Consider the following 27999-nt stretch of genomic DNA (forward strand, 5'->3'; position numbering starts at 1 on the left):
TACTAAATGAAATATGGTTAGGTGTATATGTAATTGTGTTTTTATATAGAAAATATATAAAATTAATTATTTTTTTAATATGTGTGCACAAATCTAAAATGACACTTAAAATAAAACATATGGAATAGTAATATAGTTTTGAATTGATGGGTTGTAAATAGTTTATGTTTTAATTGTATTGATTAAATGATTTAAGCACATATGGAGATAATTTCTTCGCCAGCTCATATGGAGTTAACATTTTTTCAAAAGAAAACTAAATATAATTAATATATGCAAGAATTAGACATTTTTATTAAATTGAAAACATAAAGAAACAAATTACAAGTCACCCCATTTTAGTTTGAACAAAGATTTAACAAGTCAAGCTTACCTTTTCGAAATCAATATTCTGGCAAAGCCAATTTTCTTTTAAAAAACTACCGATTTTAGGAGACTCATATATAAACAAGCGCCCAAAGTTAAAAATTTAATAAAAAATAAATTTCATTTTTCTTTCTTTCTGTGGTTCCGGTCACCGCAGCTCTGTCATCATCTTCTTCTTCTCCATCCACCAATCTGAGAATCTCTCTTCCCGCGAAATCTCGATCTGTTCACCAAAAGGGTGATTCTTGAATCGTCTTGTTTGTGTTTGTAAATCGTAAAGATTCGATCTTTTTTTAATTTGTTGTTCTGAGTTTTTTGTGTAAGATTCAGTTTTGTCTGATCTGTACGGACCTCGTGTCTGAGATCTATTTTGGGAAGGGGGGAGTTTTGTTCCCTTGTCTTGTTTTTGTTTTAATTATAACCGAAAGGACCCGACTTTATCGAGCTCTCCTCCCAAATGGCTGCGCCAGAGAGATCGAACGACCAACAAGTCGACATGTCTTCTTCTTTCCTCCAAAAGTTCAGGCTCTACGAGACCCGCTCGGTGATGATTCTTCCCCCCCTCTCTCTCTCTCTAACGTTTCATCATATGATTGATTCTCTTATGTGTTGTGTTTAGATTTTTTGATTTGTCTTTTGCTAAAGTCTGAACCTTTTTGTGTTTAAAAAACAGAACTTTTATATGATTGGAAGAGATAAAAACCGAACCTGTTGGAGGGTTCTAAAGCTAGACAGGACAGATCCAACAGAGCTCAACTTCTACCAAGACTCAACGGCTTACACAGAAGCTGAATGCTTCGAGACTCTGAGACGGATACACGAAGGGAACAGATCTTCTGGTGGTTTAAAATTTGTCACCACTTGCTATGGGATCATAGGTAACGTCCTTTATAAATTGTTTTCTTTTTCATGAGCTTAACATTTGTTTATTGGTTTTAGGATTCGTAAGGTTCTTGGGACCTTACTACATGCTGATAATCACTAAGAGAAGGAAGCTCGGTGAGATCTGCGGCCACACGGTTTACGGTGTAGCGAAGAGCAAGATTATTACCATCCCACATGCCTCTGTGCTATCCAATGTGGCTTATTCTAAGGACGAGAAAAGGTTTTCTTATGTCACTTCTGCTTGTAAAAATGAAAAACATGTACCTTGGTACCTTCATTACGTTACACTACATTACTTTTTGGCAATTATAAAACTTTCCACTTGTATTTTTAGATTCTGTTGATCTTTGCTCAATAAGAGTGTCACAGGTTGTTGAGGTAAACTGTGTCCTTTTGCCTATTGGAGATTAATCCAGCAGCTTTAGAGTTTCATTAATTTTCTTTTTTCCATTTTGTTATTTCTTTAGCCTTTGTTGCACTTTTTTTTTCTCTTTTTACTACTTCTAGGTATGTACAGTGGCCATTGTATATATTTTGATTTGTTATATGACAGAGGTATTATCAAGAAAGGGAGAGAGCTCATTTATTTTATTTTTTGTTCTTCTAATTTTGTTATATTTTGCAACTTTGATTTATCTTTGTACTTTCCTTTCTTTTTTTCAGATTATTTACTGATTGATCCAGGTTCTGGTCTAAATCATCTTTCGTTTTCTAACTTTCTTTTTATCTTCTTTGGGAATGTGATTAGGTACAAGAGGCTTCTCTGCACTGTGGATCTCTCAAAGGACTTCTTCTTCAGCTATTCATATCACATCATGCATTCACTCCAGAGCAATCTGTCAAACGGTGTGGAAGGACACACTTACTACGAAACGATGTTTGTCTGGAATGATTACTTAACTCGACGGATTCGAAACAATGCCAAGGACTGTATGTGGACAGTTGCCCTTGTTTATGGTTTCTTCAAACAGGTACTTACTTGGTCCTAATTTACTATGTAGATGCCTACTCAATTCTTTTGTCTTCTAATGCACATTAAAAGTTGTTTATACCCTTTGGAATGTCCTTTTTCTCTTTGTATAATGTTTAGGTTAAGCTATCAGTTTCTGAGAAGAACTTTAGATTGACTCTAATTGCGCGCCGGTCTAGGCATTATGCTGGCACAAGGTACACCCACTCCACCCTGAGCTTGTTCTATCTCCAGCCTTTTCATTTGGTTAAGGTGTAATCTTTGTATCTTGTTCTCCAGATATTTGAAACGTGGTGTGAACGAGAAAGGCAGGGTAGCTAATGATGTGGAGACAGAGCAGATTGTTTTCGAGGAAGCTCAAGATGGCAATCCGGGCCGAATAAGTTCTGTAGTTCAGAACCGGGGTTCGATTCCTTTGTTCTGGTCTCAGGAGACCTCACGCTTGAATATCAGACCTGATATTATATGTATGATCTCTCTCTCTCTCTCTCTCTCTCTCTCTCTTATCCAACATTATTAGTCTTTTATCAGGTTCTTTTGCTGCTTTGATATTTGTGCTGATTTTCTCTTTTATGTGTAAAGTGTCAGCGAAAGACCCTAGCTACGAGGCAACAAGACTGCATTTTGAAAATCTTGCGAAGAGATATGGGAATCCAATCATCATACTGAACTTGATAAAGGTTGGTACTCTTACTTGTCAATGAAGTTACCTGATAAATCCTAACTCGATTGATTGATAAAAACAGACACGTGAAAAGAGGCCTCGAGAGACTATTCTGCGTGCAGAGTTTGCAAATGCTATTAAAGTTATAAACAAAGGGTTAAGCAAGGAGGATCGTCTAAGGCCTCTTCACTGGGATCTTCATAAGCACTCCAGAAAGTAAGTAGATGGACACAACCTCTCAATGCTCCTCTAATTGCATTTTCTAGTAACACAAATGCGTTTGTACTTTTACTGAAATGTTTTTTTCTTCTGTTCCAGAAAGGGCACAAACGTGTTGGCGATTCTCGACAGGTTGGCTACTTACGCACTGAACTTGACTGGCATCTTCTACTTTCAGCTAACTTCAGATGGGTTTCAGAACACCATGGAGTGAGTACTCAAAATTTACCAACAGTTTTTATAGCCCTCTATATAGTTTCTTGCAATTGATTTACATACTTTTGTTTTTTTTATTGCAGGAACAACATTGGTGAATGTTCTACTCATGATCTTCCCAAAGACGAGACTGCATCAGACTCAGCGGTGGAGAACGGTAACGACAGTAAAGATGCAAAGGAAGAAGCAACCACCATGCTTCAGAAAGGAATCCTAAGGACTAACTGCATAGACTGTTTAGATCGCACCAACGTTGCTCAGTACGCTTATGGTTTGGTAGCATTTGGGCGTCAACTCCATGCTTTGGGATTGACAGAGTCCACTACCATTGATCTGGATAATCCCCTCGCTGAAGATTTGATGGGAATCTATGAGACAATGGGAGATACGCTTGCGCTTCAGTATGGAGGATCTGCAGCACACAACAAGGTCAGGTCTCCTTGTTTAGCTTCTCTGTCCATAACTTGTTGCCTTGCTAACATTATTAACCTATGATCTTCTTATTACTGTGGACAGATATTTTGTGAAAGGCGTGGTCAGTGGAAAGCGGCGACGCAGTCACAGGAGCTATTCAGAACTTTGCAGCGTTACTACAGTAACGCTTACATGGATGCTGAAAAGCAAGATGCTATTAACTTGTAGGCTGACTTAAAGTTTCTCTTTCTTCACCACACTGCCCTCTTGGTATGATTTGACTTTTTTTCACTTGTATTATTTTATAGGTTCTTGGGATACTTTCAGCCACAACAAGATAAGCCAGCGCTGTGGGAATTGGGTTCTGATCAGCATTACAATGCGGCAAGGTTTCTTGCCAGTTCTGTACCTGAGAATTCAAGGTAGGTTTCCTGGTTAGACGAGACACAGTTTAATTAAAGATTACTTACATTTTCATTTTACTGCCTTTTAGGTCTACGATGAAACGATCTCTGTCAGAAAGTAGCATCCTAAGCGAGGGAAGTGCAGCTGCTAGACATGGTTTAGCTGAAAATGATGAAGAAGGTAAAGGTCTTTCAGATTCAGCACCTGAGATCTCAACGTCTGAAACTGCCATGATTGCTGCTAGTTTGAGGTAAAAGAAGAAGGAAGCTTATGATCTTTATCAAATAAATCTAAATTAGATTCTTGTCAGCTAAGTATTGGGGAATGGTTCTTTGTGTGTGTGTGTTTGCAGTGCTCCACCACCGACGTTGGAGGAAATAGGTCTAGATGAGATACTTGAAAACGATTGCTTCTGCAATGGTGACCAATGTACATGTGCAGCTTTTGATATGGATTGGGTATCTTCTTCAGCAAACTCTTGTGAAGATGAGAGCTACGGAAGGTACACAAAAAAAAAAAAAGATCTCTTTCTGAATTCATCAATGACTTATAATGTTACCAACCAAATGTGTTATTTTTTCATCTTATGCAGGTCCACTGCGGTTAGATCCTTTGAAACCATCCCTGAAAGTACAAAAATAGAGTCAGAAATTCGTGTGATTGAATCTTGTTCAGGCAACACAAAGGTGAAGCAGGAAAAGAAAAATACAAAGCCGCCAATGATGATGCATAATACTTGTGTTCTAATATCAAAATCTGTTTTTACTTTTGACAGAGAGATGAAGTTAATGGGGAGGAAGAAGCCATTGCTGGGATTCCTCAAGGCTATGTGAGGTGGGTGATGGATGAAGAGGGACATTTCTGGTGAGACAAAATTTTCTACAAGATAAAAAGAAACATACTACACACCTATGAGTGCTGGTGAAGAAAAGAAACGTATGAGAGAAGAAAATAACTGAAAAAGAAAAACTAACCGTCGGCTAATTTATTAATCGGATTCAAAGAAGAAAAAAGGTGAAAAGGTGAGCAAGAAAAAGAAAACAAAATAAAAAGAGAGGAGAGGAGAGGGTAAACAAACTTGTACATAATTTACTGAGACATGATGGTTGATGATGAACATAACTCAGATCTTGTTGGATTTATCCTTTTGACATTTTTAAATTTTTTTTTGGGTTGGGGGGGACTCTTGATTCTTAATGCAATAAAACAGAGAGGATGTTCATTAGCTAGTACTCTTTCTACAAAACTGCTCAGCTGCTCCACAACAGAGTTAAAAAGAGTAGAGTTGATGTCAAGTTTCCGTTCAAGATAATACAGTAAGCGTATTATATAAACAATCTTTGATACTTTACAACAAGGTCAAGTTCAGTTTAGCTTAATTAATTTAGGGATGAGGTAAAAGAAAAAAGAATTAAATGATTCGTTATGACTTGGTTAAACGACAGATTAGTCATCACTCAACAGTGGGGTCCTGGCGGATTTTAACGCGTTTAAAACTGAAAGGGCACGTCTTTACGAACAAGACCACATTCATTAGAACCTTCTCGAGACCCCAATAAGAAAAAATATCAACCAAATCTGTAAAATTTTATCCACCCAACCTATAAAAAAAATACAGAAATAATAGGTTTTTATTTTATTTTATCAGTAAAGTATTAATAGAAGCTCAAAAAAAAACATAGACATGTGGGGGTAACAGAGGTTCTGGAGAGTTCTACTCTACGTATCTTTTATCATCACTGAGTTTCTATCCATCAAACCCTAATCCTCCCCTTGTTTGTGCGTCTTATAAACGTGCTTTAGAATCCATTAGTGTTACTTATAGCACCTTAGGAACGTGTTTGTTTTATTGAGTTTCAAGTTCCTTGTTTTGTCGGTTTTGTAAACTTGAGAAGAAAGTGAGGAGTATGGCTTCGAACAATATCGAGAAAGGCAACGATAATTTGTATTCTCTTCTGGGTCTGAAGAAAGAATGTACCCCCACTGAGCTCCGTACTGCTTATAAGAAGCTCGCTCTTGTGAGTTACCTTTTATAAATATTTTTATTTGGCGAGTTTAATCTCGTGTTTTGTAATAGATTCTGTGAATAAAGATCACGCCTTTATATGATAGGTTTTGAATTGTGAGATTTTGGAAACTGTGATTATATGTTCTTGTGTGAAAAAATCATTCCTTTTGGTACTGAACTTTTGATTTTTGACGTTGTAATTAGAGATGGCATCCAGATCGTTGTTCATCAATGGGGAACTTGGAGTTTGTAGATGAATCAAAGAAGAAGTTTCAGGGCATCCAAGAGGCCTACTCTGGTAATTTTCCACCATCTTCTTCTTAAAAAAACTCTGGTCAATTATATATTTTTTGATGGAACAAATGGGATGAGATTATTGGATAACAGAAGAATTTTTTATTGTGTCATCCTTTTAAATTTTTGTGAATTAAGATTTTATTTTTTCCTTTTGTGGACACAACAGTTCTGTCTGACTCCAACAAGAGGTTCCTCTATGACGTTGGAGCTTATAATACTGATGATGATTCTGACCAAAACGTAAACTTCCCTAACTTTTTTTTTTTTTGCTTTAAAATTTTGTTCGAATGTGTCTAAAAGGGAAACATGTCTGGTTAATTTTGTGTTGTAAATGAATTAAGCGAGAGTGTTTCAAAAAAAAAAATGAATTAAGTGAGATTACTTGCTTCTTGACATGCCTTTTTTATAACATATAAACCATGTATTTGATGGATATTACTTTTTGTGCAGGGAATGGGAGATTTCTTGAGCGAAATGGCGGTAATGATGAATCAATCCAAGCCTAGTGTAAGATATTGTTCATTAGTTTCTCATATGTTTTGATTGTTAAACGCTGTTGATTGCGGTTAAGTGACATTTTGAGATGTTTTTTTTTTTGGCAGGAGAACAATTCAGGAGACAGTTTCGAACACTTACAAGATCTGTTTCATGAGATGCTTCAAGGAGAAGCATTCGCCTCCTCGCCATCGCCATCATCTTGCTATGCTGCTTCAACTTTCACTTCCTCTTGTAGCTTTGTCTTTGACTCAAATACTCAGCAGTCACCGTTTGGGACAAATCCAATGGGGATTAATGATCCTAGACCTCACCCCTTCTCTTTAGGGGTAAGGAAATTTAAGAACATCTTAATCTATTTAATGCTCATCCCGGAGATGTCTTCTTGATGATGAAATGGGTTTTGCAGGTGGAACATCAGCAGGATTTCAAGAAGGGGAAGAACAATGGTGGGAGAAGAAGCAGACGGAAGAACAATGCTCAATCTGCTTCTCACCAAACGTCGTCGTCCAACAACTATGGAGTTCCCACTTCATAGCCTTTTTCAGTCCCATATTTTTGCTTCCTCACCTCCACATTTGTCGACTAGTCAGTCACACATAAGAGGACTGGTTCTTGTCCAACAAAAGCGTTGCCGTTTTGTAAACTACCCACCTCTTTAGTTCTCTCTCTCTTACAATGTGATTGCATTCTTGTCAACTAAGCAAGAAGAGTCGTTAAGACCATTGAGATGGGATGATGTCAACGGCTTTATAATTGTTTTTCTTGCGATTATTGTGCGTGACAAGTTACAGAATCAATTATTCAAAATGTTAAAAAAAGAATTTCGGACAATCTGTGAGAAAATAATCTTACAAGCTTCTTGGAGAGGTGGCAAATGGTGGTAATTGGATTCGCAGAAAGTTGAAAAAAAGTAGACTGTGGAGAGCTTGGTGGGCCTTTGAGAAAGAGAGGTTGAAGTCCGTTAATGAAGCTTTGATCTTGAGAGAGAATACAACTCTTTAAAACTCAATTGGAGATGTTACATAACAATCAAGAAGTCGGAGGATAGTGTAAAAGAAGAATGAGGAGTCAACTTTTAATGCTATGTTTAGCGTATACAGAAACTCAGTGCTTATTGTGCAATGTGTAAATGAGAATGGCTCATATGTTTGAACTTTTTATTCATGAAATTATTCTGAGAGACATGCCGCCTCAGGGCTAAACCCACAATTATTATAATGTTTATTGCATGTTCTGATTGTGTAATGATTTATATCAATGCAGACAAAACTTCAAACTGTCATCTATCTCACTGTCTTGTTAGAAAGTCCTCTGTCTTGATGAGTTTGAGTTCTTGAGAGTAATAGTGTACACAGGAGATGATTGATTCATATGTATAGGTTGAGATTCACTGCTTTGATTCATGTAACTGTTAAATCTTTGTTTTTGTAGTTTGATGTTAGGATTTTTTGGCATTGATGTAATAAGTCAAGCTATATGGGTTATATGTTGTAATATACTGATAATAAGGGTTAATCTAAGTAATTTTCTTTAAAAAATCCATCTTTACGTTAACCTAAGGGATACGGTACCACCTCCCTTTCTTTCTTTTACCGTAACTCTTCCTTCCAAACGATACGATACGAACTCAACTCAGCCATGACATTACAACGCGCTGCTACACGATCAATGACGTCACTTCATCGAAACTCATTGCCTATACCTGATGAACTCGCTGTGGAGATATTCTCGAGGCTGCCGTCGAAGGATATAGCAAGATGTCGTTGCGCATGCAAGCTCTGGTCCTCCATGCTTCTACGTGAAGATTTCACAGACTTGTTCTTGACCAAATCTTCTGCTCGCCCTCAGCTTCTCTTCGCATGCCAAGATCACAATCGTAACTATATCTTCTTCTTGTCATCACCTCATCCTGAAAAAGAAGAGAACTCGTCTTATGTTGTTGTAGCCGCCAATCACAATCTTGCACGTTTCCCTAGTTCCTCCTACAAGTTATTTGGTTGTACGAATGGCTTTTGTTATGGAGCTAGGCCCAGGTCGAGAAAACCAGTGATATGTAACCCCAGCACGGGACAGTACTTGACCTTGCCTAGATTGAAGTCGAGGAAGTGGTTTGAAGTAGTGGAACGCAGGGGCCAAGGTACATGTGCAAAAGTGTCATCACTTTTAAAATTTCAATCTATTTTTTAAAAAAGAAAAATTTAGTGAATGCCCCTTTCTATATACAATATACTTTGTAAATAAACTTTATATTTGACTCTATCAAAATAATTTCTAGATTCGCCACTGGTGAACAACTATCTTGGATATGACCCCGTTTTTAAAGAGTTCAAGGTATTGTCAATGGAACGCTCGAAGATTTCTGCAAAGCACCAAGTTCTGACATTAGGAACCAAGAAACTGTCGTGGAGGTTGGTCCAGTGTACCACAGCACATTATTCTTCAAATAAATGGATATCCATCAGCGGTGTTATTTACTATGCAGCTTCAGCCAACAGATCTTCCGCGAATTCCATGGTAGCTTGTTTTGATTTGAGGGTTGAGAAGTTCAGTTTTGTGAATTTCGGTAGAACAATGCATGATTCAACAACTCTGGTTAATTACAATGGGAAACTGGGTTTGCTTATGTCTGGAGATGCTCCTGGTGAGAATATTAGTACAACGAGTAAAAGTTTTCAGCTGTGGGTTTTACAAGATGCTGAATGGTCCAAGCATGTATACATATTACCTCCTTCGTGGAAGGATGTAGTTACAAAAACCATGTGCTTTGCTGGAATAATAGTTGGTACAAACGAAATCGTCTTAGCACCTTCGCTCCAAAATGTGCCTTCCTATGTCATCTACTTTAATGTGGAGAGAAATACGATAACAAAAGTTGGAATCCAAGGCATGGAAGCGTTTCAGGGTAAGAGATTCAACACCTATCTCAACTATGTTGAGAATGTGATTCTTCTTTAAGAATTCAACACCTATTTTCAAGCTTCATGAAAATTCTAAGGGCTTTGTAATTTGAGTAAAGAATCATGGCTTCTGAGTTCATATTTATTGGATTTTTTTTCCTGGTTATATAAATCGAGTTTATTTAAAATAATTTTGTTTTTGAGAAAAAAATATATCAATAGAGGAGTATAAACTAAAAACAATGAGGACAAAGCAGACATTCAGAAGAAGTATTCTTTGAGAGTGAAGTCAGCTGAATCCAACCGCCAAGCCAGAGGAGTGGAAGGCATCATCATCGTAGAGCCATGCCGGATTGGAGAGAGCCATGGAGTTGTTGAGCTCTTCAGCCAATATCTCAACTTGGGGGATGGTATCTCTTCTGGTTCTTCACAAGTCAGATTGTTCTTAGCATCCATCTGAAACCAAAAAACACAAAATCTCTCATAAGTCATAACTAAAGCAATTCTCAAGAGAGACACATTGAAGCGGAGTCAAGTACCGTTTCTTTATCATGCTTGAGATGCTTTACCTTGATGCTGGAAGAATCTGTGTAAAAACAAAACAACAAGCTTTAGCACAAGTACACAAGCAAAGACTGGTGGTTACCATCAGAACTTACCATGATGGAGTAAAATGTCAGCAGAGAAGTGATTGTTCCAGAGACTCTGCTGCTCTTTGATGCATTTTCTCTTCTGTGATTGTTCTTTTGCTTTATCCACGGACCACGATTAAAGAAGGCTACTAGCCGTTGCAGAATGGTTTAACTATGGCCCATTCAAGACATGGCCCAGGCCCATGACGTAATAAATAAAATCTAAGCGATCCTATAAACTAGTTACTGATGGATGAGAAGTCAAAGGTGGCACATGACTCACATTCTATAAACTGGGTTGATGTTTCTTTTGGATGAGCAGTCAAACGTGTCACATCCTATAAACTCATTGTCTAAGCTGATCTTCTTCTTATCGGCTAGATTTATCAACTTTGTTTAATAATAATAATATCATCATCCTTGATTACATCTCTTTAATTTGGAAGTTTTAATTTAAGGTCAAATCTATATTATTAGTCTAACCAAATATATTCAACGCTTCTCTTTCCTATCTTCATATAAATAAAACCACACTATTATCCTCCAATAAAGAAAAACACTAGAGAGATTGTTAGCAAACCCCTTTAGAGAAGAAACAAAAACAAAAACAAAAAACTTTTGAAAATTTGATTGGAGTTATGGGATTCTTACACAAGCTTTGGGATGAAACTGTGGCCGGTCCTGCCCCAGAAAATGGTCTCAGGAAGTTGAGAAGTCACATTTCCAGCGAAATTGTCACAAGAAATGGTCACCTCCAGAATTTGATGGTGGATCCAGGTCGTGTCCCGGATTCTCCTATCGGATCAAGCATCCCCGGTTCTCCTTTGACTCGTAAGTTATCTTCTATGGTTGCATTATGAGCAATCAAAAGACATTGAGGTGATATTTGTGCACATGGTCACACACAAGCTTGAAACATATTGATGTGTACATTTATGATTGTCATAATCATATGATGCAGCTGGAACACCAAGTGAGACACATGCCACCAGTCTCAATGCTTGCGATTGGTTTGAGATCCATATCTTTAATTTCATTTTCTGTTGTTTCTCTTTTTTCTCTTACTATTAGCTGCTAGTTTAAATCTTATAAACGTACTAGAACACATATGTTCCTTTATAACGTTCGCAACATTGCAGGGTTGTGCTAAATGCATTGGACCGTTGAAAGGGATTAATGGAAAACATGTACGTGAAGAAATATCCGATCCAACGACTTTGTTTGTATATATACGAAGTGTACATAATGGATAATGTGTTCATGTAAGTAAGTAGTCAAATATTCGGTTTTAGAATGTATGTTCGTGTTTCGCAAGAAAAAAATCAACTATAAAAAGATGAAAAATTCAACTAAACATGTAATATTGTCTTTACTTAATAGTAATTTTACTTCTTTGAAGTAAGTGTCCGTATATTTACTGTTGTTAATAACTTGAGAATCACTTGGAATGTCAACCCACATGGAGGTTTCTCATAAATTAATCATGTGCACGAACCTATAATTTTTTTTGTCAACTCACTAACCTATAATTAAACTCTTCATATTTGTTTATATATTTTTTAGTGTGGTTTCTGATCTATTTTGTTTTAAAAAAAGGGTTTCTGATCTATTCCGTAGGTCTTTTGAGGAAATACCATCTTCCCATCCTCACCGTAAAAATCCTTCAAATTTGTATTAACGTCTTTGTGAAGAATACACTAATGATTTTTTTCGAGAAACGAAACTTCCTAAAATTAAGGAAATGACTAGTAGTTAAAACACCCACAATGGTGTTATCTAAAAAAATCCTTAGAAAAAATGTATTTTGATTTTTTTAAGTATTATTTTTTTTTCAGATAAAAAAAATATTAACCAATAGTTAATTATCACATATCGTGGAGATCCGCAAATAATACAAGAATTCACTAAAAAATAGTTTTTATTTAGAGATTTTAAAGATTAAATTTTTAGTTTTTACTGGAATCAACTGATTATTTAATTATTTTTTTCCTAAAAACTCTTTCTTAGTAACCCCATTGTAGATGCTTTTATACGTTTTCTGTAGAAAGTGTTTGCAATTACTATCTGAGGTGTAGCCGTGTAGGACCCTTGGATTACACACATATATCTATGTATTATGAAAATGTTTATTTATATCATTTGTGCTCCATGATTCGTAATTGATCCAAGTAAATAGTAAACATATACCAAAGCACACAAAAAATGGAATTTATGGAGAATTCGGTAGGAGTCAAAGCAGGAAGTCTTATATTTTATTTGGTTAGGAGTTGAGACCAATTCTTCATTTTAAATTAAAGTTAGAAGAATTAATAATTAGATATTCTCTAGCCTTTTTTTCATGGGGTCCATCATTTTGTTTAAAATGTCTCCAAAAGCTGGAATTAAAATGGTTGGTGTTAAAATATTAGTAGTTTTGAGAAGAGTGGAATAAGTACTTTAGTATATAATTTTTGTCAACATCTTTGTATTTGCTTAAAAGTATTATATGAGAATACGGAAAATTTTTAAAACTCTTTGAAAACCCAATCATTGTGCTATTTTACTGTCAACGTTAAATTTGGTTGGATCTAAAAGGTAAAAGTACCAATATTACCCCTTTATTTGTAAGAAATTCATATGCTTCAAATAATGTAAGAAATTAAATTAACTCTTATTTACGAAGAAACTTTAAATTATATTATTGACAAAAAAAATTATATTAAAAAACAAAGGGTAAATTGGTAAAATGGAGAGTCCTATATCCGGGATTTCGCATTACACTGCCGACTTTCTTTTAATTTTAATTTTTAATTTAAAATTTGAAAATTTACGCTCTACAAATTACTTCTCTTTTTTTTTCTGTTCTCACGGTATAGGCTACTTGTGTGTGTGTTCTGTCTCGTCAACAAAAATGGTGATTTGCTGTCTGAACAACGCCTTCGTCTCTCTCTCTCTTCTGAATCTACTTTCTCGCTCCAAAAGTAGTTCTTAAACAAAAGAGAGACAAATGGGAGAGATATCAAATCCACTCAGAAGCAACTAAAGAACAAAAAGGTTGTTCAGACAGTAACACCACCATTTGTTAAAAGAGTTTGGAGGGGGAGAAGAGTGAAGAAGAGCAGATAAAACAAAGCAATCGCCGCCAATAACAGACATTAGAGAAAGAGACATTGTTGATAGCGAATTTGAATCGGAAAGAGACCCCCAAAGATCTCTCTTTTTTTTTTTTTTTTTTCCTTTACTTACCCACAGGTAAAGGCTGATCCGAGTATGACTTTACTTCAAAGTTCCCATTTTGGATTTGAAGATCTCATTTTTTTTTTCATGATCGGAACCAGATCTGTTGTTGTGTTTTGTCAACTTTGTGGGGGTTTCTATTATTGTAATGTGGACTCTTAAAGTTGAATATTGCTTCCTATGCATTTCACTCTTCTTGTTTTGAATGGATCCGTTTCTCTCTGCCCGCTTCAGTTTCCTCTATAGCATTTACGCTTCTGATGCTGTCTTTACTTTTGCTTTTGTTGGGTATGTTAAAGGGGAGGACTTGGTGATTTTTTTTATTGGCGAAAGAGGGAGAAGATGAGACCAGCTATACCTCTTGACTATGCTCTCTTCCAACTCTCCCCAAAGCGGTCAAGGTAATTACTGGAGATGGATTCTTCTTCTTCTTCTTCCTTATTACATTGTTAGTCTTTACTGTTTTTTTTTTAACGTACTTGCTATGTTATTTCTTTCGTAACAGATGTGAATTGTTTGTCTCTACTGCTGGGAATACTGAGAAGATTGCTTCTGGACTGGTGAAACCTTTTGTTGCTCATTTGAAAGTCGCTGAAGAGCAGGTCGCCCGGGAAGCTCAGTCTATAAGGTTACAAGTTGAGAGCAGCAAAAATGCTGGAACTTGGTTTACTAAAGCGACGCTCGAGAGGTTTAGATTCCTTTTTTGAACGAGAGATGTGTACTAGTTTTAGTGGAGTAGAGATCATTGCTAATTTACCCTTGTGCCTGCTCTGGTTTATAGGTTTGTACGCTTTGTTAGTACCCCAGAGGTTCTTGAATTGGTTAGCGCTTTGGATGAGGAAATGTCTCAGTTAGAGGCTGCCCGGAAAATATATGGCGAGGTACTTCACCTCTTTTAATTTCAAGTTAGCTAATGAATGTGTTATCTGGAGTTCTCTTACTGATTTTGATAATATCTTGCTTTAGGGGACTGGTGATCACCGACCTGGTGCAAAAGGTATGCATTGTATATTCTGTTACATGGAAAATTGTGCATTGGCTCTAAGAACTTGGTTACAGTGACGGTTAGTGATAAAAGTGTGTGAAGTGAACTGTGAGATGCTGTTAAGTTATTCACGGACGCTAGAATAGTAACTTATATAGACCATCACTGCCCCCTTTTTTTAATAGACTGTTATACTGGCTGAGTTTACAGTATGCACGCCTCTAAAATCAATGCGTTACAGCTAGAAATCTTACTGCCAAATATGAGAAAAGCACAGAGTGACATTTAGGATTTGAATGCTTTATGTCGTTTTCTATATTTAGAATCTGAAGGCATTATGTCGTTTTCTGTTTGCCCATACATGTCTATCATATATATTTAACTGCATGTTAAGTCGTTTCTTTCTTGCTTTGGCATAATCTCGCTAAAACTTTCTTGGTTCAGATGGCACGGAAACTACACCAGCAGCTGATGTGACAAAGTAAAGGAACTTCTATACTTCTACTGTTCTACACCTATTAATTGTTGTTCCGTTACCTGTCCAAAAGTTGTTTTATTTTCCGTTACCTGTCTAAAAGTTGTTTTATTTTGAATGGTCTTAAAATGAATTTTTCTCCTTTTCTGCCTTACCAGGAAGGAGCTACTGAGAGCTATTGATTTACGGCTTGCAGCAGTTAGACAGGACTTAGAAACGGCTTGTAATCGTGCTTCTGCTGCTGGTTTCAACCCAGTCACTGTCCCCGAACTTACTCAATTTGCTGATCGATTTGGAGCCAGTCGCTTGAAGTAAGTATTAAGATATCCTCTATATTATTATCCAGGTCTTTGGACCTTTGTGATAACACATAGTTCGTCTATAATCGCCATAACCACATGTTTACATAGTCGCCTATATGATTTTATGTTTAAATGCTTAGGGCTTGATGCATGCTCTTTTCCTTAAACAGAAACCCATCATGCTCTAATTTAGGTAGGTTTGGTCTGATGTAGACATGAGAACTACTGGTTGGTGGATGATCATGATTATAAAGGACTAAGATGCCTAACTGTACTAAAAAATTCAATCTCTTTTTTCTTTGTGGGGTTACCAATATTTAACCTGATGGATTATCTCACTTTTTAGAATTATGCATTTCTAATTCATAGACTTCCAAAAAATATTTTGGCTTCCAACTCAGTTAACTATCTGTTATGTGCACTCTGATCATGCTTTGTCTGCTATACTTAATCGCAGTGACGCATGCACCAAGTTTATAGCAGTTTGCCAGAGAAGACCAGAGCTTATGAGCTCTTGGAGGAGGTTCAATCAGGAACAAGAAGCTATACGTTCATCATGGGAATCTGATATGTCAATTGATGATCCCAGTGAAGACCCATCCAAAAACCTGGCAACTGGTATGGAAGAGAGAAGTGTAACAGCAACCAGATACTCCCAACAAGAAGCAAAGGTGATGCCACAAAGTAGTCATGGTGAAAAGGATGAAGAAGAGGAAAAAACTCCTGTGCAAAATGAGCCATTAGCAAGTCAAACTAGGCAACTAACGAGACGGCTCAGTGTGCAGGAGAGGATCAGCCTTTTTGAAAACAAGCAGAAAGAAAACTCTGGAGGGAAAACAGCTGTGGTGGTGAAACCCACTGATCTGAAAAGGCTCTCTTCTGATTTATCATCTTCCGCAGGGGTGGAAAAAGCTGTGGTACGGAGATGGAGTGGTGCTAGTGACATGAGCATTGATTTGGGGAATGATAGGAAGGATGGGGCTGGTGATAGTCCCTCGTCGTCATCAGTGTCCAAAGATGGAAGTGGTATATCTTCTAAACAATCTGTTGGCTACAATAAGAGAGAACAGAACGGATTGAGTCATGTTGAGAATCCTCATAGGAATGAAGATGAATGTAGTTCCAACAGTACTGGTGACATGGGAACGGATAAAGTAGAGTCCCATAAATCAAGCTCTCCTTTCTTACGGAAAGACAAGGAGGTAGACTTGAAGGTGCCTTTGGATTACTCAAGGAATGCAAATATAGATGATGAGTCCAATAACAAAGATTTTGAATCAGATAAGCAGGATCAAATACAGACTAGGGATCCTCGGAGTCATTCATTGTCTACACTACAGCAGTTAAGTGGTACTGAATCTAATCTCACTAGTGTTCGGAGCAATGGAGGAACTGCGGAGTCTCCTAGGAGAGAACCTTCAGCAACTAGGCAATCACCACCAGTTGAGGATCGCCAGAGAAAGACACAAGTCTATGGAGGTTAGTAAAGTTATACTTCCATCTCTTTTTGTGCATCTAACCATCTTGCACTAGATGCATAAAACTATCATGCACTACTATATATGGTTTTATTCTTTGGTTTGTTTTTCTAATGCTTGAAAATTATCATAACCGTAGAAGTATTATATTTTCTTAATTATTTATTATTATTAAACAGCTGTCTGAGAAAAGGATAAGGACTAACTCTCAATGTGACAATGTACCTATATTCTTTTCTATACTTGTAGATTCTCTTACTATCCTGACTTGTACAAAAAGGGAAATTCACCATCTTAAGATTATTTTTTTGCACCATTGTCTTTTAGGTACTGAACAGATGAGAAGACCACATGGTAGAAGGGCTGAAACTGGTTCTGCCGATGTAAATAAAAAGCCACCTTCAGCCATTAATATTAGTGTGTCAGACATCTCAGAGAGTGATACTTTGAACCAAATGTCCAGTGCAGAGCAAGTTCAAAGGGCTAGAGCCTCTAAGGGAAGTCAAGAGCTGAATGATGAATTGAAAGTGAAAGCAAACGAGCTTGAAAAGCTATTTGCTGAACACATGCTCCGTGTCCCCGGGGATCAATCCAGTTCTGTCCGTAGAGGCAAGCCTGTAAAGCCTAGTGAACAAGCTGTGACGTCACAGCTCAGAAGACCTGTAGCAGAGGATCTAATCACAAGTTCAAATGATGAAGACAAGTTCAAAACTCCACCAACTGTGAAGGCGGTTGCTAACAGTGACTATGGAGATACCACAAGGCAAAAATTTCCAGAAATCAGCTTTTCAGATAGCTCTAGAGGAAAGTTCTATGAGGAGTATATGCAGAAGAGAGACGCGAAGCTGAAGGAAGACTGGAGTTCAAGAAGGAGCGAGAAGGAAGCCAAGTTGAAGATGATGCAAGATATACTTGATCGCAGTAACGCTGAGATGAAAACTAAATTTTCTCAGTCTACTGCAAGACGTGACTCAGATGCTCGACGTGCAGAGAAGCTTGTGTACTTCAATTCTAGGCTGAGTGCTAGAAAGGATCAGGTATAACGTCATTTTCTTCTTTTTGAGAGTTTACCTGTGGTTTGCTAAAACTACTTCATGTTTGTCTTGACAGCATCCAATTAGCTCATTCCAGAGTGAAGAAGAGGAAGATGTTTCCAGGAGCACACAGAATAAGAAGCTACAACAAACCAAAAACAGTTCTCGAACCATTACTACATCAGCTTCACGCTCTGCAGCCAAAGTTTCTACACCCAGTTCTGCTAGGCGGAGAGGACAAGACAAGCTTCTTGCACAGTCAGTCCCAAACTTCGCCGAGTTCAAGAAGGAAGGCATGAAACAACCATCCTCAGGAGTTGGGAGAAACGGCGTCCGCTCACAGGCGAGAAGCTCTGTGAGACCGAAGACTGTAGTAATAACTGAAGAAGAGAAGCTGAGAAGGCCGACAAATTTCAGAAAAGTTGCTGCTGAAGCAGCTGCTCCAGAGGATGATGGTGTTTCTGTACCTTTGAATCTTGAGCAAGAGCATAGCGGGAGAAAGGCTTCAGAAGGATCCGATGCATCAGATGAAATGGAGAAAGAGGTGGAAGATGTGCTTGGTGATGACACAGAAGCTGAAGCTTTTACTGACGCAGAAAACGAGAAGTCAAGACTTAGTCAAGACTTTGACGATGGTGAATCTATAGCTTCTCAGCTTGACCCTGGTTCAAACGCTGAGTTACCTGCTGTTTTAGCTTCTAGGCATCATCACCAAACCATCGGTTCGTTTCTGGATGCACGAGTGAAGCAGCATCAGTATCAAAACGAGGCATCTGAGCTTGATGCTTCAGTGGACTCTCCAGTGGACAGTCCTACTTTCTGGAGCCTTAGCCACACAGAGAATGATACAACTCAAATGAGAAAGAAATGGGGAGCTGCTGAGAATAAACAAGATGTGACGAAAGGGTTGAAAAGGCTTTTGAACTTTGGAAGGAAGAACCGTGCGGCTGAGAATTTGGCTGACTGGATATCTGCTACGACCTCTGAAGGGGATGATGATACTGAAGATGGACGTGATCTTGCGTATAGATCATCAGAAGACTTGAGAAAATCGAGATTCTTACAAACTCAGCCCTCTGATGATAGTTTCAACGAGAGTGAGCTATTCAATGAACAAGGTAACAGCCTTTTCTATTCCCCTAGTGTACATAGCTCATTTTTGTTCATCTTTGATATGATTCATGTTGATGTAACGTCTATGTACCCAATGTCAGCCCGAACCACTAGCGCACCATTGAGCTTTAAACTGAAGGAAGATCAGATGTCTGGAGCTTCTGTAAAAGGTAATCAATCTATGTGCTCTATTCTAGAAAATCTTATAACCATTGTCTCCATAGAATCTAAAAGATTGAAAGTATATTATAAAACACCATAGAATCTAAAGATATAGCTAAGCTGGCTAGATGGTTAGCTATATGCTTTTTTAATTCACTCTTAAAACATCATTCTTACTGCAGCACCAAGGTCATTCTTTTCACTCTCCAATTTTCGTAGCAAAGGGAAATGATTTCGAAACCAAAGGTTCATAGGATCCAAGCGAATGAAAAGATAAAAGGATTCTACATGCTTCTTTGTTTCCTGGTCAATGTATCATTGAGAATAGTTTCTCTTGTATTCAATATCATCCTCTGTATACTCTGTGATAGTGGTTTTGAGCCTACTACATTTGTAAATTGTATCAAACCTGAAAACATGTTCTTGTCGGTTTGGTATCAATGTGATTTTGGTGGTACAAACAAAAATAAAAGGTTGGTAATGGTACAACAAAATCAATAAATGAAGTTGGTAATAAGGTGTTATGGAGTATGGTAGCAATAACTCATCGTTGTCATGTAACATGCGATAGTTTCCAAAAACAAAACATGTCTTTTACTTGTGAATAATCTTTGTTTGTAATCAACACGTAAAAGTGAGGCAATGAAGGTATATTCTCATCTTCTCCCATCTTCCTCGGAAAGTGACGTGTGATCAAATTTGAAGTAAACCCAATCATAAATCCCCAAAAAGCACCTCTCCCTAACCTCATCATCACTACTTCACCAAGGGTACATTAGTCATTGACCCTAAAAAAGTAAAGAATGTTCTCATGACCCTAACATGCTCACATGACTTCAAAGCCAAGTGAAAGATGATGATGTTTACTTACCTTCCATGCAAAGTTGGAAAAAGAAAAAAAGATACAGAAACCTTTTTTTTCTTTATTCTCTCTGTCTGTAACATTCAATTCTCAACACTGTTCCAAAGAAATGGCTTCTCTTACGCCTAGAGTGCTGATCAAGCTTCTCCAGACAATGAACACAAACATCAAAGTCCGAGGAGAATACCGGTCTGTTCTTCTGCAGGTGATCAGCATTGTCCCTGCTTTAGCCGGCTCGGAGCTTTGGCCTAACCAAGGCTTCTTCATCAAAGTCTCGGATTCTTCTCACTCCACATACGTCTCGTTGAGAAACGAAGACAACGAACTCATCTTGAACAACAAACTGGGACTGGGACAGTTCTTCTACGTCGATAAGCTTGAAGCTGGGACGCCTGTTCCTGTAATGGTGGGAGTTAGACCCATCTCTGGACGCCATCCTTTTGTAGGAAACCCCAAAGATTTGATGCAGATGTTGGTTCCTACCGAGACAACAACACCACCTATGCAAGAAGATAATCACAAACAGAAGAAGGATGGTGCGAGATCAAACGCCGTGGAGAGTCTAAGAAGGCGTCAAGATTTTGTAATCAAGGAAGAGAAAACAGGTGTGGCGTCAAGGTATATGCAAGGCGTTTCAAACGCAAGGGCGAGTGGATCAGACTCGAGTAGTGGTGGTAGCAACAATGAGAGCGAGGCTGGATCAGTGAGGGCGAGTAAGAGAGTTGGTGGTTTGGCTAAAGGCAAGCAAAGGGAGCACAAAGATCAGGTTTGTGTTCTAAACTAGCATTAAAAATAACGGTTGACCTGTGATTAACATGTATGTGCTGCGTAGCTACATCAAGCTGCTCCTCCACAATCTCGGCCTGCGACAGCTCCAACGAGGGCGGAGACAAAGAAACTCTCTTTGAGTTCCAATGTGAATTGCGTAAACAGGAAGAGTAGTTTTTCTGAGGATGCATCATGGAGATCTCTGACTGCTAATCTAACAAAAATGGGTAAAGTACGCTCTATAAGATCTCTGTATCTTTCCTTTTGTTCTTTTAAATCATTCCACTATGCTCATCACCTATAATCTCTATAATCTCCAAAGGGAATGCTGAGAAGGAGAAATATTGCTGCTCTTCTTGCTGCAGAAGCACAACGAGAGGCATTGGCTGCTTCACATCTTCTCAAGTGTATCAGGCAAGCACCCTTCTTGAAACCAAACACTAGAATCTAAGACAAGTAGTCTTGTGAAAGTTTCTTAAAAAAAGAAACAATGATTTTTTTTTGCAGTATGTTTGCTGACCTCAGCTCAAGTGCTTCACCAAAGAATCCACATACCTCTCTCAGAAGCTTCTTCACCCTTCAGAGTCTCCTTGACCAAGCACAGGTCACAGCTGCACCGTGTAAAGAAAAATCATCCCAGCTTTTGAATATTCATCCAATATGTACTGAGCCTGAGAAGCCGAGCAAAAGAGCGAGTCTAGCATCAAGCAGAGCCACAACAAAGTCTTCAAAAACTCTAACAGAAGCCGAAAAGCTAGAGTGGGTTACAGGAAACGGTACAGAAGAGATAAAAGCAATGAGAGACGCTATGACACAAGAAACAAGAAGCTGGTTTATGAGATTCTTGGAAGAAGCGATAGATACTGGATTTCATGCTAGTGTCCAGGTTAAGAAAGGTAAAACCAAAGGATCACGAGCAGAGGAACCAGATAATCACATTGCCGAGACTTTATCCCAACTTAAGCAAGCAAACGAATGGCTGGACAAAGTAAAAAGTGATCACCACTCTGGTGATGATTCTTTGTTAGAGAACATAGAACGTTTGAAGAAGAAAATCTATTCTTGCTTGCTACTTTATGTTGATTCAGCTGCATCAGCTATCGCAGTATCAACAAGCTCGTGAACAAAGCGGCCATGCAACAATGAAATAACTTTACACTTTACACATTGAACTAGAACCTAAGCTGTAAACATTGTATGAACTAATTCATTGTATATAAAAGACACTGTGATAATAGATACTTGATAGTTATATTGCCAAGACACTGTCACTGTGATATAACCGAAAATAGAAACATAACAAGTTCAGACATTCCAAAACAGCTTCAAGATGCACACAAGAGTTTCCTAGCTTTGTGGGGGTTAATACTGCCTAAAAGTCAAATTCAGACGACCTGGTCGGAGGTTTGTTTCCTGGACAAGAACCTTAGGAGCAGTATCTTTGAGAATTGATCTGACGCCATGAAAGACATTTCTGGACTTGCCACCAAAGAGTAGAACATCTCCAGATTGCAAGACTACCATGTCTGCCTTGTCATCATCTCTCTGATCACCATACAAAAACTCGGCTGAATTTCCAATAGAAAATGATACAACAGGTAAGCCCTTCTGAATGGACTTTGCACTCTCATCTTTGTCCTGAAACATCAAAGAGCCAACACTAATGATGCAAATAAACTACAAGCTTTTATGAAATCAAGAAGTTGTTTGAAACACTAACCCTATGTAGACCAAGTCTCCCAGTGGATGTGTAGAAATTAGCAATACAGATGTCTGGTGACATACATGGTATCTCATCCTCTCCCTTCTTTGAGCTTGTAGCAACAAGGGACTGTGAATCTTGGATTGCTTTCTGAACAAACTGATTGAACTCAAAAGGAATTTTAGGTGGGATAGAACCGTCATGTGGTCGAGTATCTCCATATCGAGATGTTTGAGGGTCCCAGTTTCTCCCCAGGCACATCATCTTCAAATGCAATAATGCTCCATCTCCATAACCTGGTTGATAGAAGCCTCCTTCACCCAAACCGAGCTCCCGGCATTTGTTCACAATCATCACCTACAAGCAATTTGTAAAGCAGAAGAAGCACAGATAATGCATTATGTCAAAAGGTAGAGAGAGAGAGAGGGTAGTTAGTAGTTACTTGATCGTTGATTGACAAGAAGTTCTTGAGAAGGACCATCCCAGGTCTAATAACAATGCTAGCGTACCCCTTAGTTGCTCTCCTCTTTTCTTTGTTAAGTTCCAAGGAGGAGGATTTTAGACAAAACCACTTCTTCTCGAGGCAGATATCAAAAAGTCTACTAATGCGTTCATTACAAGCGTTCCCTACATCACCAGACTTGTGAGCGCTATGACGATCCTCAACACTAGAAAGCTTAACCTTCTTATCACTTGTAGAAGATACAGACACCAGGCCAGAGAACGAAACATCTTCCATCCTATTAACTATATCACAAGACACTCTACCGCCATTCTTATCCTCACATTCTCTAGAGACAGACAGACCTCCACTAAGATTTATGTTATTTGAGCTAGACGAAGCAGATGGTTGCAAAAGATCATCGTTATCTCCATAACACTTGAAAGATGCACCTTGATCAGGTTGCTTAGTAGAACCTAAGCCATCCTCTTGGGACTTTACTTCTTCTTGAGCTGACTTTCCCACATTGGCAACTCGGGACGACTTCTCAACGTACACTTGCACAGTCCTACATCTTCCTCGCCCTCGAGACCCCCTACCCCTACTCCTATTACCAGAAGATTCATCCAAAGACCTATCAACCGTAACCTGTAAATTACAAAGGAAGATAAAAAATGTGATGATCCATAACACTAGCAAGCCACAAGCAAAGGCTAATAATATCAATAAAAAAGATTACAACTTAGAAAACGAAAAAAAAAGAATAACGAGACGACAATCCAGTTTACTCACCGGACGTTCGCTTTTTTGACGGTTTACTCTTTGCCCAGACGCCTGAGAGCGGCCCCTCGGACCCCCACGGCCACCGGAACGCCAACCTTCGTCGTGATTCATCGCTTCACTCACAAAGATGGAAACTTTCACTGAATCGTTCCAACTACTAACTCGAAAGTGCCCTTTTTTATACGCAAAGGTTGCAACTTTGCCAATGGGAGACTCTTCGGTTTCTGAGCCATTTTGGTCTTTCCAGTTTCTTCGGCGATGCTGACTCAGCACGCCACGTCATCGTAACAGACGCTGATACGCTGTCGTTTTGTGACGAGAGGGAAAGCACTGTAGATGACTTGGAGGATTCGCTTTATGTTCCACGTTTGATTTATTCCCTGACAGTGTTGTTCAGTTCCACTTTTACTACTAGACTTGAAAAAATAGCGTTGACCTTCGTTGGGGTTCCTAAAGTCTGTTTCTGCATCTTGGTTTCGTTTGCTGGATCCTTCAGACATGTGAGTACTTTTCTACTGTCAGCTCTTTAGTTACCATTTCATTTAAAGTCAAGTTTGGTAATGGAATATTTGACTCTCAAAGTTCTTTTCTTTGATATGATATTTGTCTTAGATAGTATGGATCAGATCGTTAACGTGAATGAGTTTCAAGGGCTGGCGAAACGGGCTCTCCCTAAGATGTACTATGATTTCTACAGAGGATGAACACACTCTCAAGGAAAACGTGGAAGCTTTCACTAGAATCTGAATCATGTAAACAACAATGCAACAAAGGACAATGAACTTTTTCTTTTTCATTTTCTTTTTTTCACAGTCCAATGAAAATAAATACTTACCGAGCATTGATCGGATTCCGATCACCGAGCCGGGGACTTTAACTTGGGCCGTTGGTCCAATATTAAAAGGCCCAATTACTATAGCGCGTGATGTTTGAGGAGCGTGACAATAGCCTTTCGCTTGCTAGAATCTTATTGGTCGAGATACGTGGGAAATCATCATATTTGCCACGTGTAAATCCCCGCCTTAAATTAAACTGAAACCCACCGGAATTTATTTTCAAAACAGCCCCAATACTTTTGTAGTGACTAATTTTCCCCCACTAACTTCTTAACATAATTTAAGAATTGTGTGCTCTTTTGTAACTTTTATAATTAATGGGCACATTCTAAATTAGTTAATAATAGTAAGGGCATGCTTAAAATACGCAATGCTTCTTCAAACCCAGAGAACCTATTTAAGGAAATATCCTCTCTCGAATTTTCTCGAAACGTAGAGCTCTCTGTGAATAATATACACCGTTCCGAACAAGAAGAAGAAGAACCAGAAGATAAAGAGAGAACAATAAGAAGAAGAAGAAGATTCTCAGGCTATTCTAACAGGATGGTGAGAACGCAGTTGGTGGTATCTGTTGTGCTTGTCTCGACATTGTTGTTGTTGAATACAGAAGCGAAAACCGTTGATCCCTACAAGGTAACATCACGATTCTTCTGTAGTTTAATTGCAGTCGACTTTGATTTGGTTAGGTTTTGCTAGAAGTTCCTTAAGGTTTCATACGTTTGATGTGACTTTTCAGGTTCTTGGAGTATCTCGAGTAGGGCTGGGCAATCGGGTGACCATTCGGGTTCGGGTCGGTTCTAATCGGGTTTCGGTTCTTCGGGTTTACAAAAACCAGTCCCAATCGGGTATTACAAAAGTTCGGTTCGGTCTCGGTTCGGGTTTTGTCGGGTTCGGGTCGGATTTTATAGCACAAGCTAAACCCGCTTAAACCCATTTAATTTTCGGGTTCGGTTCTAAACCGGGTTTCGGTTATCTAAACTACTCATACTATACCTATTACTACCCGACACACTTAGACTTGCTAAAATATAGACTTACTCTTGAACGTGTTATCTTGTTCATAAAAAAATTATAGACTTGCTAAAATATACAAACTGAAACACACTTCGAAAACTCAATCAAAGCATGCATTACACAAACACAACTATCTCAAAATGGGGATGAAAACAAGAACAAATACTCAACGGAACAAATACTTGCAATAGTGAAAATAAAACATAAAAGATCCTTTATTAAACTTCAAAAGAAAGCAAACTTGTTCATAATGAACCTTAAAAGCAACATTCGAAACAGAGTACATCTCTGATGAGATCAAATTTGAAATAAAAAGCAAAGGCAACACAAAAACAGAAACAAAAAACTTCCAAATTCCTAAGCAATCTTCAGTCATCAATCCTCACACTCCCAAACTCTGAAGCAACGAAGAAAAGCTTGGGTAAGTAGAACAATCAAATGAAATGTTAAGAGAAACTAGGATAAATAATATATACCTTTCTCAAGCTTGTCTAGTTGCTCAACTTCAGCTAAAATCTGCTCATTTGTTTGGACTTTCTCAGAGAACTTAATATCAGCTTTGAGCCACTGCTCACTGCACATCAAAACCTCGATCAAGTAATGGGTTAGACAGCTTCTATATGGCTCCAAGATTCTGCCACTTGTGCTAAAAGCACTTTCTGAAGCCACTGATGAAACCTGCATCACAAGTAAATCGTCAAGTCAGCTAAGCACTCTAAAACAAAAACAAAAAAATCACTAGCAACAGAAGAACAGAAGTACTGAAACCTGCATCGCAAATAAACCCCTCGCCATCTCTGCTAGCACAGGAAACTTGATTTTGTGGACCTTCCACCAACCGAGTATGTCAAACTCGAATCCCAGCATAAGCTTCTGATTCTCAACAGGTTCCTTTAAGTACATCTCCAGCTCATCCCTTGGCTCATTTCCTGAATCAGCAACAAGATTCTTGTACTCGGAGTCCATTCTCAAATACCCAAAGTCTTCAACAACCAACTTTAGCCTGTCCAAATGATCCTGACTCTCCTGAACAGCCACAGTCTCAGTCTGCTTCGCCTGAGATGATTCACTATTAGCCCCTTTGAACCGGCTAGCATACTCGTTGAACATGCTTGTAAGGAGATCAAGCACAGAGTCATTCATTTCTTTGGCTTCTGTACTGTCTTTTCCATACAGTGTCTCAAAACAGAAGCTTGGGTAAGTCATCTTCTTCCTGGGATCGAGTACTGCAGCAAGAATCAACATCCTGTTCACATTCTTCATGCCATCCCAATACTTCAAGAACTTCTGCAACATGTCTTCAGCTTTCAACTTCAAATCCAGGTCTAAGTTGCAAGCCAATGCATTGAGATTCCTCTCAATTGTCACAATCTCACCATAGCATTTGTAGGAGTTCACCTTTGAGGAAGCTGAGACAACTAAAGTGCTATTATAAAAGATGACCAGGAACCTCCTTAGCTTCTCCACAGCATTCCAGTCACTAAGACCAGGCGGTCCACACCTCTTAACACCATTCTCTACTTCTAAAAAGTAGTCATTGTAGAGTCTATCCTCTGCTTCCATCCTATCAAAAGCCACTCTGAACTGCAAAGCTCTTGATAACATCAAAAATGTTGAATTCCACCTAGTCTTGACATCCATCGGGAGACTTCCGCGGGTCATCTTTCCAGTAGTAACCCTTTGGTCAAAGGCGTTTAACCTATTGGTAGAAGACCGGACATACTGGACTGCATTGCGGATTGCCAACACATTTTCGCCTAAATCACCTAGACCCTCCCTAGCTATCAAGTTGATAATGTGTGCACAACATCTCATATGAAGAAAGTTACCATCTAAGACCAAAGCATCAGGCGAGACTGACCTAAACTGACTATGAAAACGCCTAAGAGCAGAGGTGTTAGCAGTGGCATTGTCTACCGTGATGCAAAACAGTTTCTCAATTCCCCAGTCAGCTAAGCATTCTAAAAGAACTGTGGAAATCGTCTGACCTTTATGATCCATGACCAGTTTGAAACCAAGGATGATCTTCTTCAGCTGCCAAGTCGGGTCAACAAAATGTGCAGTTACAACCATGTAACTTGCACCTGCAAATCTTTTTTAAAAATTATGCTATTAGTATAAATAAAAAATGAGATTGTTTTCACTTTTCAGAAAAGAAAGAACCTGACCTGTCACTTGAGAAACCCAAATGTCAGTAGTGAGGGAAACTCTTTGTTTGTTCACCTGCAAATAATTCTTCAATGCCTCTTTCTTCTTCAGAAACATCTCCACAATGTCTCTAGTGGCAGTTCGCCTTGAATGAGGTTTGTAAAGGTTCACCTTCACGCAAAAAAAAAAAAAAATTAACATTAGTTTC

General features: G+C 38.4%; 6 protein-coding genes and 2 long non-coding RNA genes across 13 annotated transcripts; 6 read left to right on the forward strand and 2 right to left on the reverse strand.

Annotated features, from left to right (window-relative positions):
- Window positions 1–402: 402 nt before the first annotated feature.
- On the forward strand, window positions 403–5368 carry LOC103870054 (phosphoinositide phosphatase SAC2). The gene is made up of 16 exons (XM_009148150.3): window positions 403–910; window positions 1040–1244; window positions 1306–1471; window positions 2000–2222; window positions 2342–2418; window positions 2501–2688; window positions 2804–2901; window positions 2968–3101; window positions 3204–3314; window positions 3404–3749; window positions 3837–3958; window positions 4043–4156; window positions 4228–4389; window positions 4492–4641; window positions 4732–4825; window positions 4915–5368. Exons 1-16 carry the CDS (start codon window positions 824–826, stop codon window positions 5005–5007), a joined length of 2370 nt encoding a protein of 789 aa, XP_009146398.1. The 5' UTR covers window positions 403–823; the 3' UTR covers window positions 5008–5368.
- A 419-nt stretch (window positions 5369–5787) lies between these two features.
- LOC103870055 (J domain-containing protein APJ1) lies at window positions 5788–7752 on the forward strand. Its single transcript, XM_009148151.2, has 6 exons — window positions 5788–6157; window positions 6352–6445; window positions 6611–6684; window positions 6895–6951; window positions 7047–7268; window positions 7349–7752. Exons 1-6 carry the CDS (start codon window positions 6047–6049, stop codon window positions 7475–7477), a joined length of 687 nt encoding a protein of 228 aa, XP_009146399.1. The 5' UTR covers window positions 5788–6046; the 3' UTR covers window positions 7478–7752.
- An 858-nt stretch (window positions 7753–8610) lies between these two features.
- LOC103870161 (putative F-box protein At2g19630) lies at window positions 8611–9897 on the forward strand. The gene is made up of 2 exons (XM_009148268.2): window positions 8611–9079; window positions 9218–9897. The coding sequence occupies exons 1-2, from the start codon at window positions 8611–8613 to the stop codon at window positions 9895–9897; spliced, it is 1149 nt and encodes a 382-aa protein (XP_009146516.2).
- An 8-nt stretch (window positions 9898–9905) lies between these two features.
- On the reverse strand, window positions 9906–11107 carry LOC103870056. Its single transcript, XR_633347.3, has 3 exons — window positions 10499–11107; window positions 10379–10425; window positions 9906–10295 (listed from the first exon to the last, which is right to left on the reverse strand). It is a non-coding gene; the product is annotated as an uncharacterized LOC103870056 (long non-coding RNA).
- A 445-nt stretch (window positions 11108–11552) lies between these two features.
- Window positions 11553–19753, forward strand: LOC103870059 (COP1-interacting protein 7). 3 transcript variants are annotated; one of them, XM_033292170.1, is made up of 12 exons: window positions 11553–14088; window positions 14193–14375; window positions 14469–14568; window positions 14654–14684; window positions 15117–15153; window positions 15306–15458; window positions 15907–16928; window positions 17255–17964; window positions 18038–19079; window positions 19176–19244; window positions 19419–19470; window positions 19503–19753. In XM_033292170.1, exons 1-11 carry the CDS (start codon window positions 14030–14032, stop codon window positions 19466–19468), a joined length of 3456 nt encoding a protein of 1151 aa, XP_033148061.1. In that variant the 5' UTR covers window positions 11553–14029; the 3' UTR covers window positions 19469–19470; window positions 19503–19753. The 3 variants fall into 3 exon arrangements, with proteins under 3 accessions (XP_033148061.1, XP_033148062.1, XP_009146403.1); XM_033292171.1 differs by having other exon boundaries at window positions 11557–14088; window positions 15907–16579; window positions 16634–16928; window positions 19419–19749; XM_009148155.3 differs by having other exon boundaries at window positions 11557–13702; window positions 13987–14088; window positions 19419–19749.
- A 209-nt stretch (window positions 19754–19962) lies between these two features.
- Window positions 19963–22118, forward strand: LOC103870061. Its single transcript, XM_009148158.3, has 4 exons — window positions 19963–20864; window positions 20931–21098; window positions 21189–21280; window positions 21374–22118. Exons 1-4 carry the CDS (start codon window positions 20208–20210, stop codon window positions 21987–21989), a joined length of 1533 nt encoding a protein of 510 aa, XP_009146406.1. The 5' UTR covers window positions 19963–20207; the 3' UTR covers window positions 21990–22118.
- Window positions 22012–24182, reverse strand: LOC103870060. Of its 3 annotated transcripts, none has more exons than XM_033292173.1 (5): window positions 23803–24178; window positions 23408–23658; window positions 23011–23371; window positions 22587–22925; window positions 22012–22504 (listed from the first exon to the last, which is right to left on the reverse strand). In XM_033292173.1, exons 1-5 carry the CDS (start codon window positions 23902–23904, stop codon window positions 22229–22231), a joined length of 1329 nt encoding a protein of 442 aa, XP_033148064.1. In that variant the 5' UTR covers window positions 23905–24178; the 3' UTR covers window positions 22012–22228. The 3 variants fall into 3 exon arrangements, with proteins under 3 accessions (XP_033148064.1, XP_033148065.1, XP_009146405.1); XM_033292174.1 differs by having other exon boundaries at window positions 23011–23367; window positions 23404–23658; XM_009148157.3 differs by having other exon boundaries at window positions 23011–23658; window positions 23803–24182.
- Window positions 24183–24212: 30 nt separating this feature from the next.
- LOC103870162 lies at window positions 24213–25976 on the forward strand. Of its 2 annotated transcripts, XR_004458388.1 has the most exons (3): window positions 24213–24293; window positions 24406–25262; window positions 25366–25976. It is a non-coding gene; the product is annotated as an uncharacterized LOC103870162 (long non-coding RNA). The 2 variants fall into 2 exon arrangements; XR_004458389.1 differs by lacking the exon at window positions 24213–24293 and having other exon boundaries at window positions 24350–25262.
- The last annotated feature ends 2023 nt before the right edge of the window (window positions 25977–27999 follow it).

The sequence above is a fragment of the Brassica rapa genome, chromosome A05 (assembly GCF_000309985.2).
Source record: "Brassica rapa cultivar Chiifu-401-42 chromosome A05, CAAS_Brap_v3.01, whole genome shotgun sequence".
Lineage (NCBI taxonomy): Eukaryota > Viridiplantae > Streptophyta > Magnoliopsida > Brassicales > Brassicaceae > Brassica > Brassica rapa.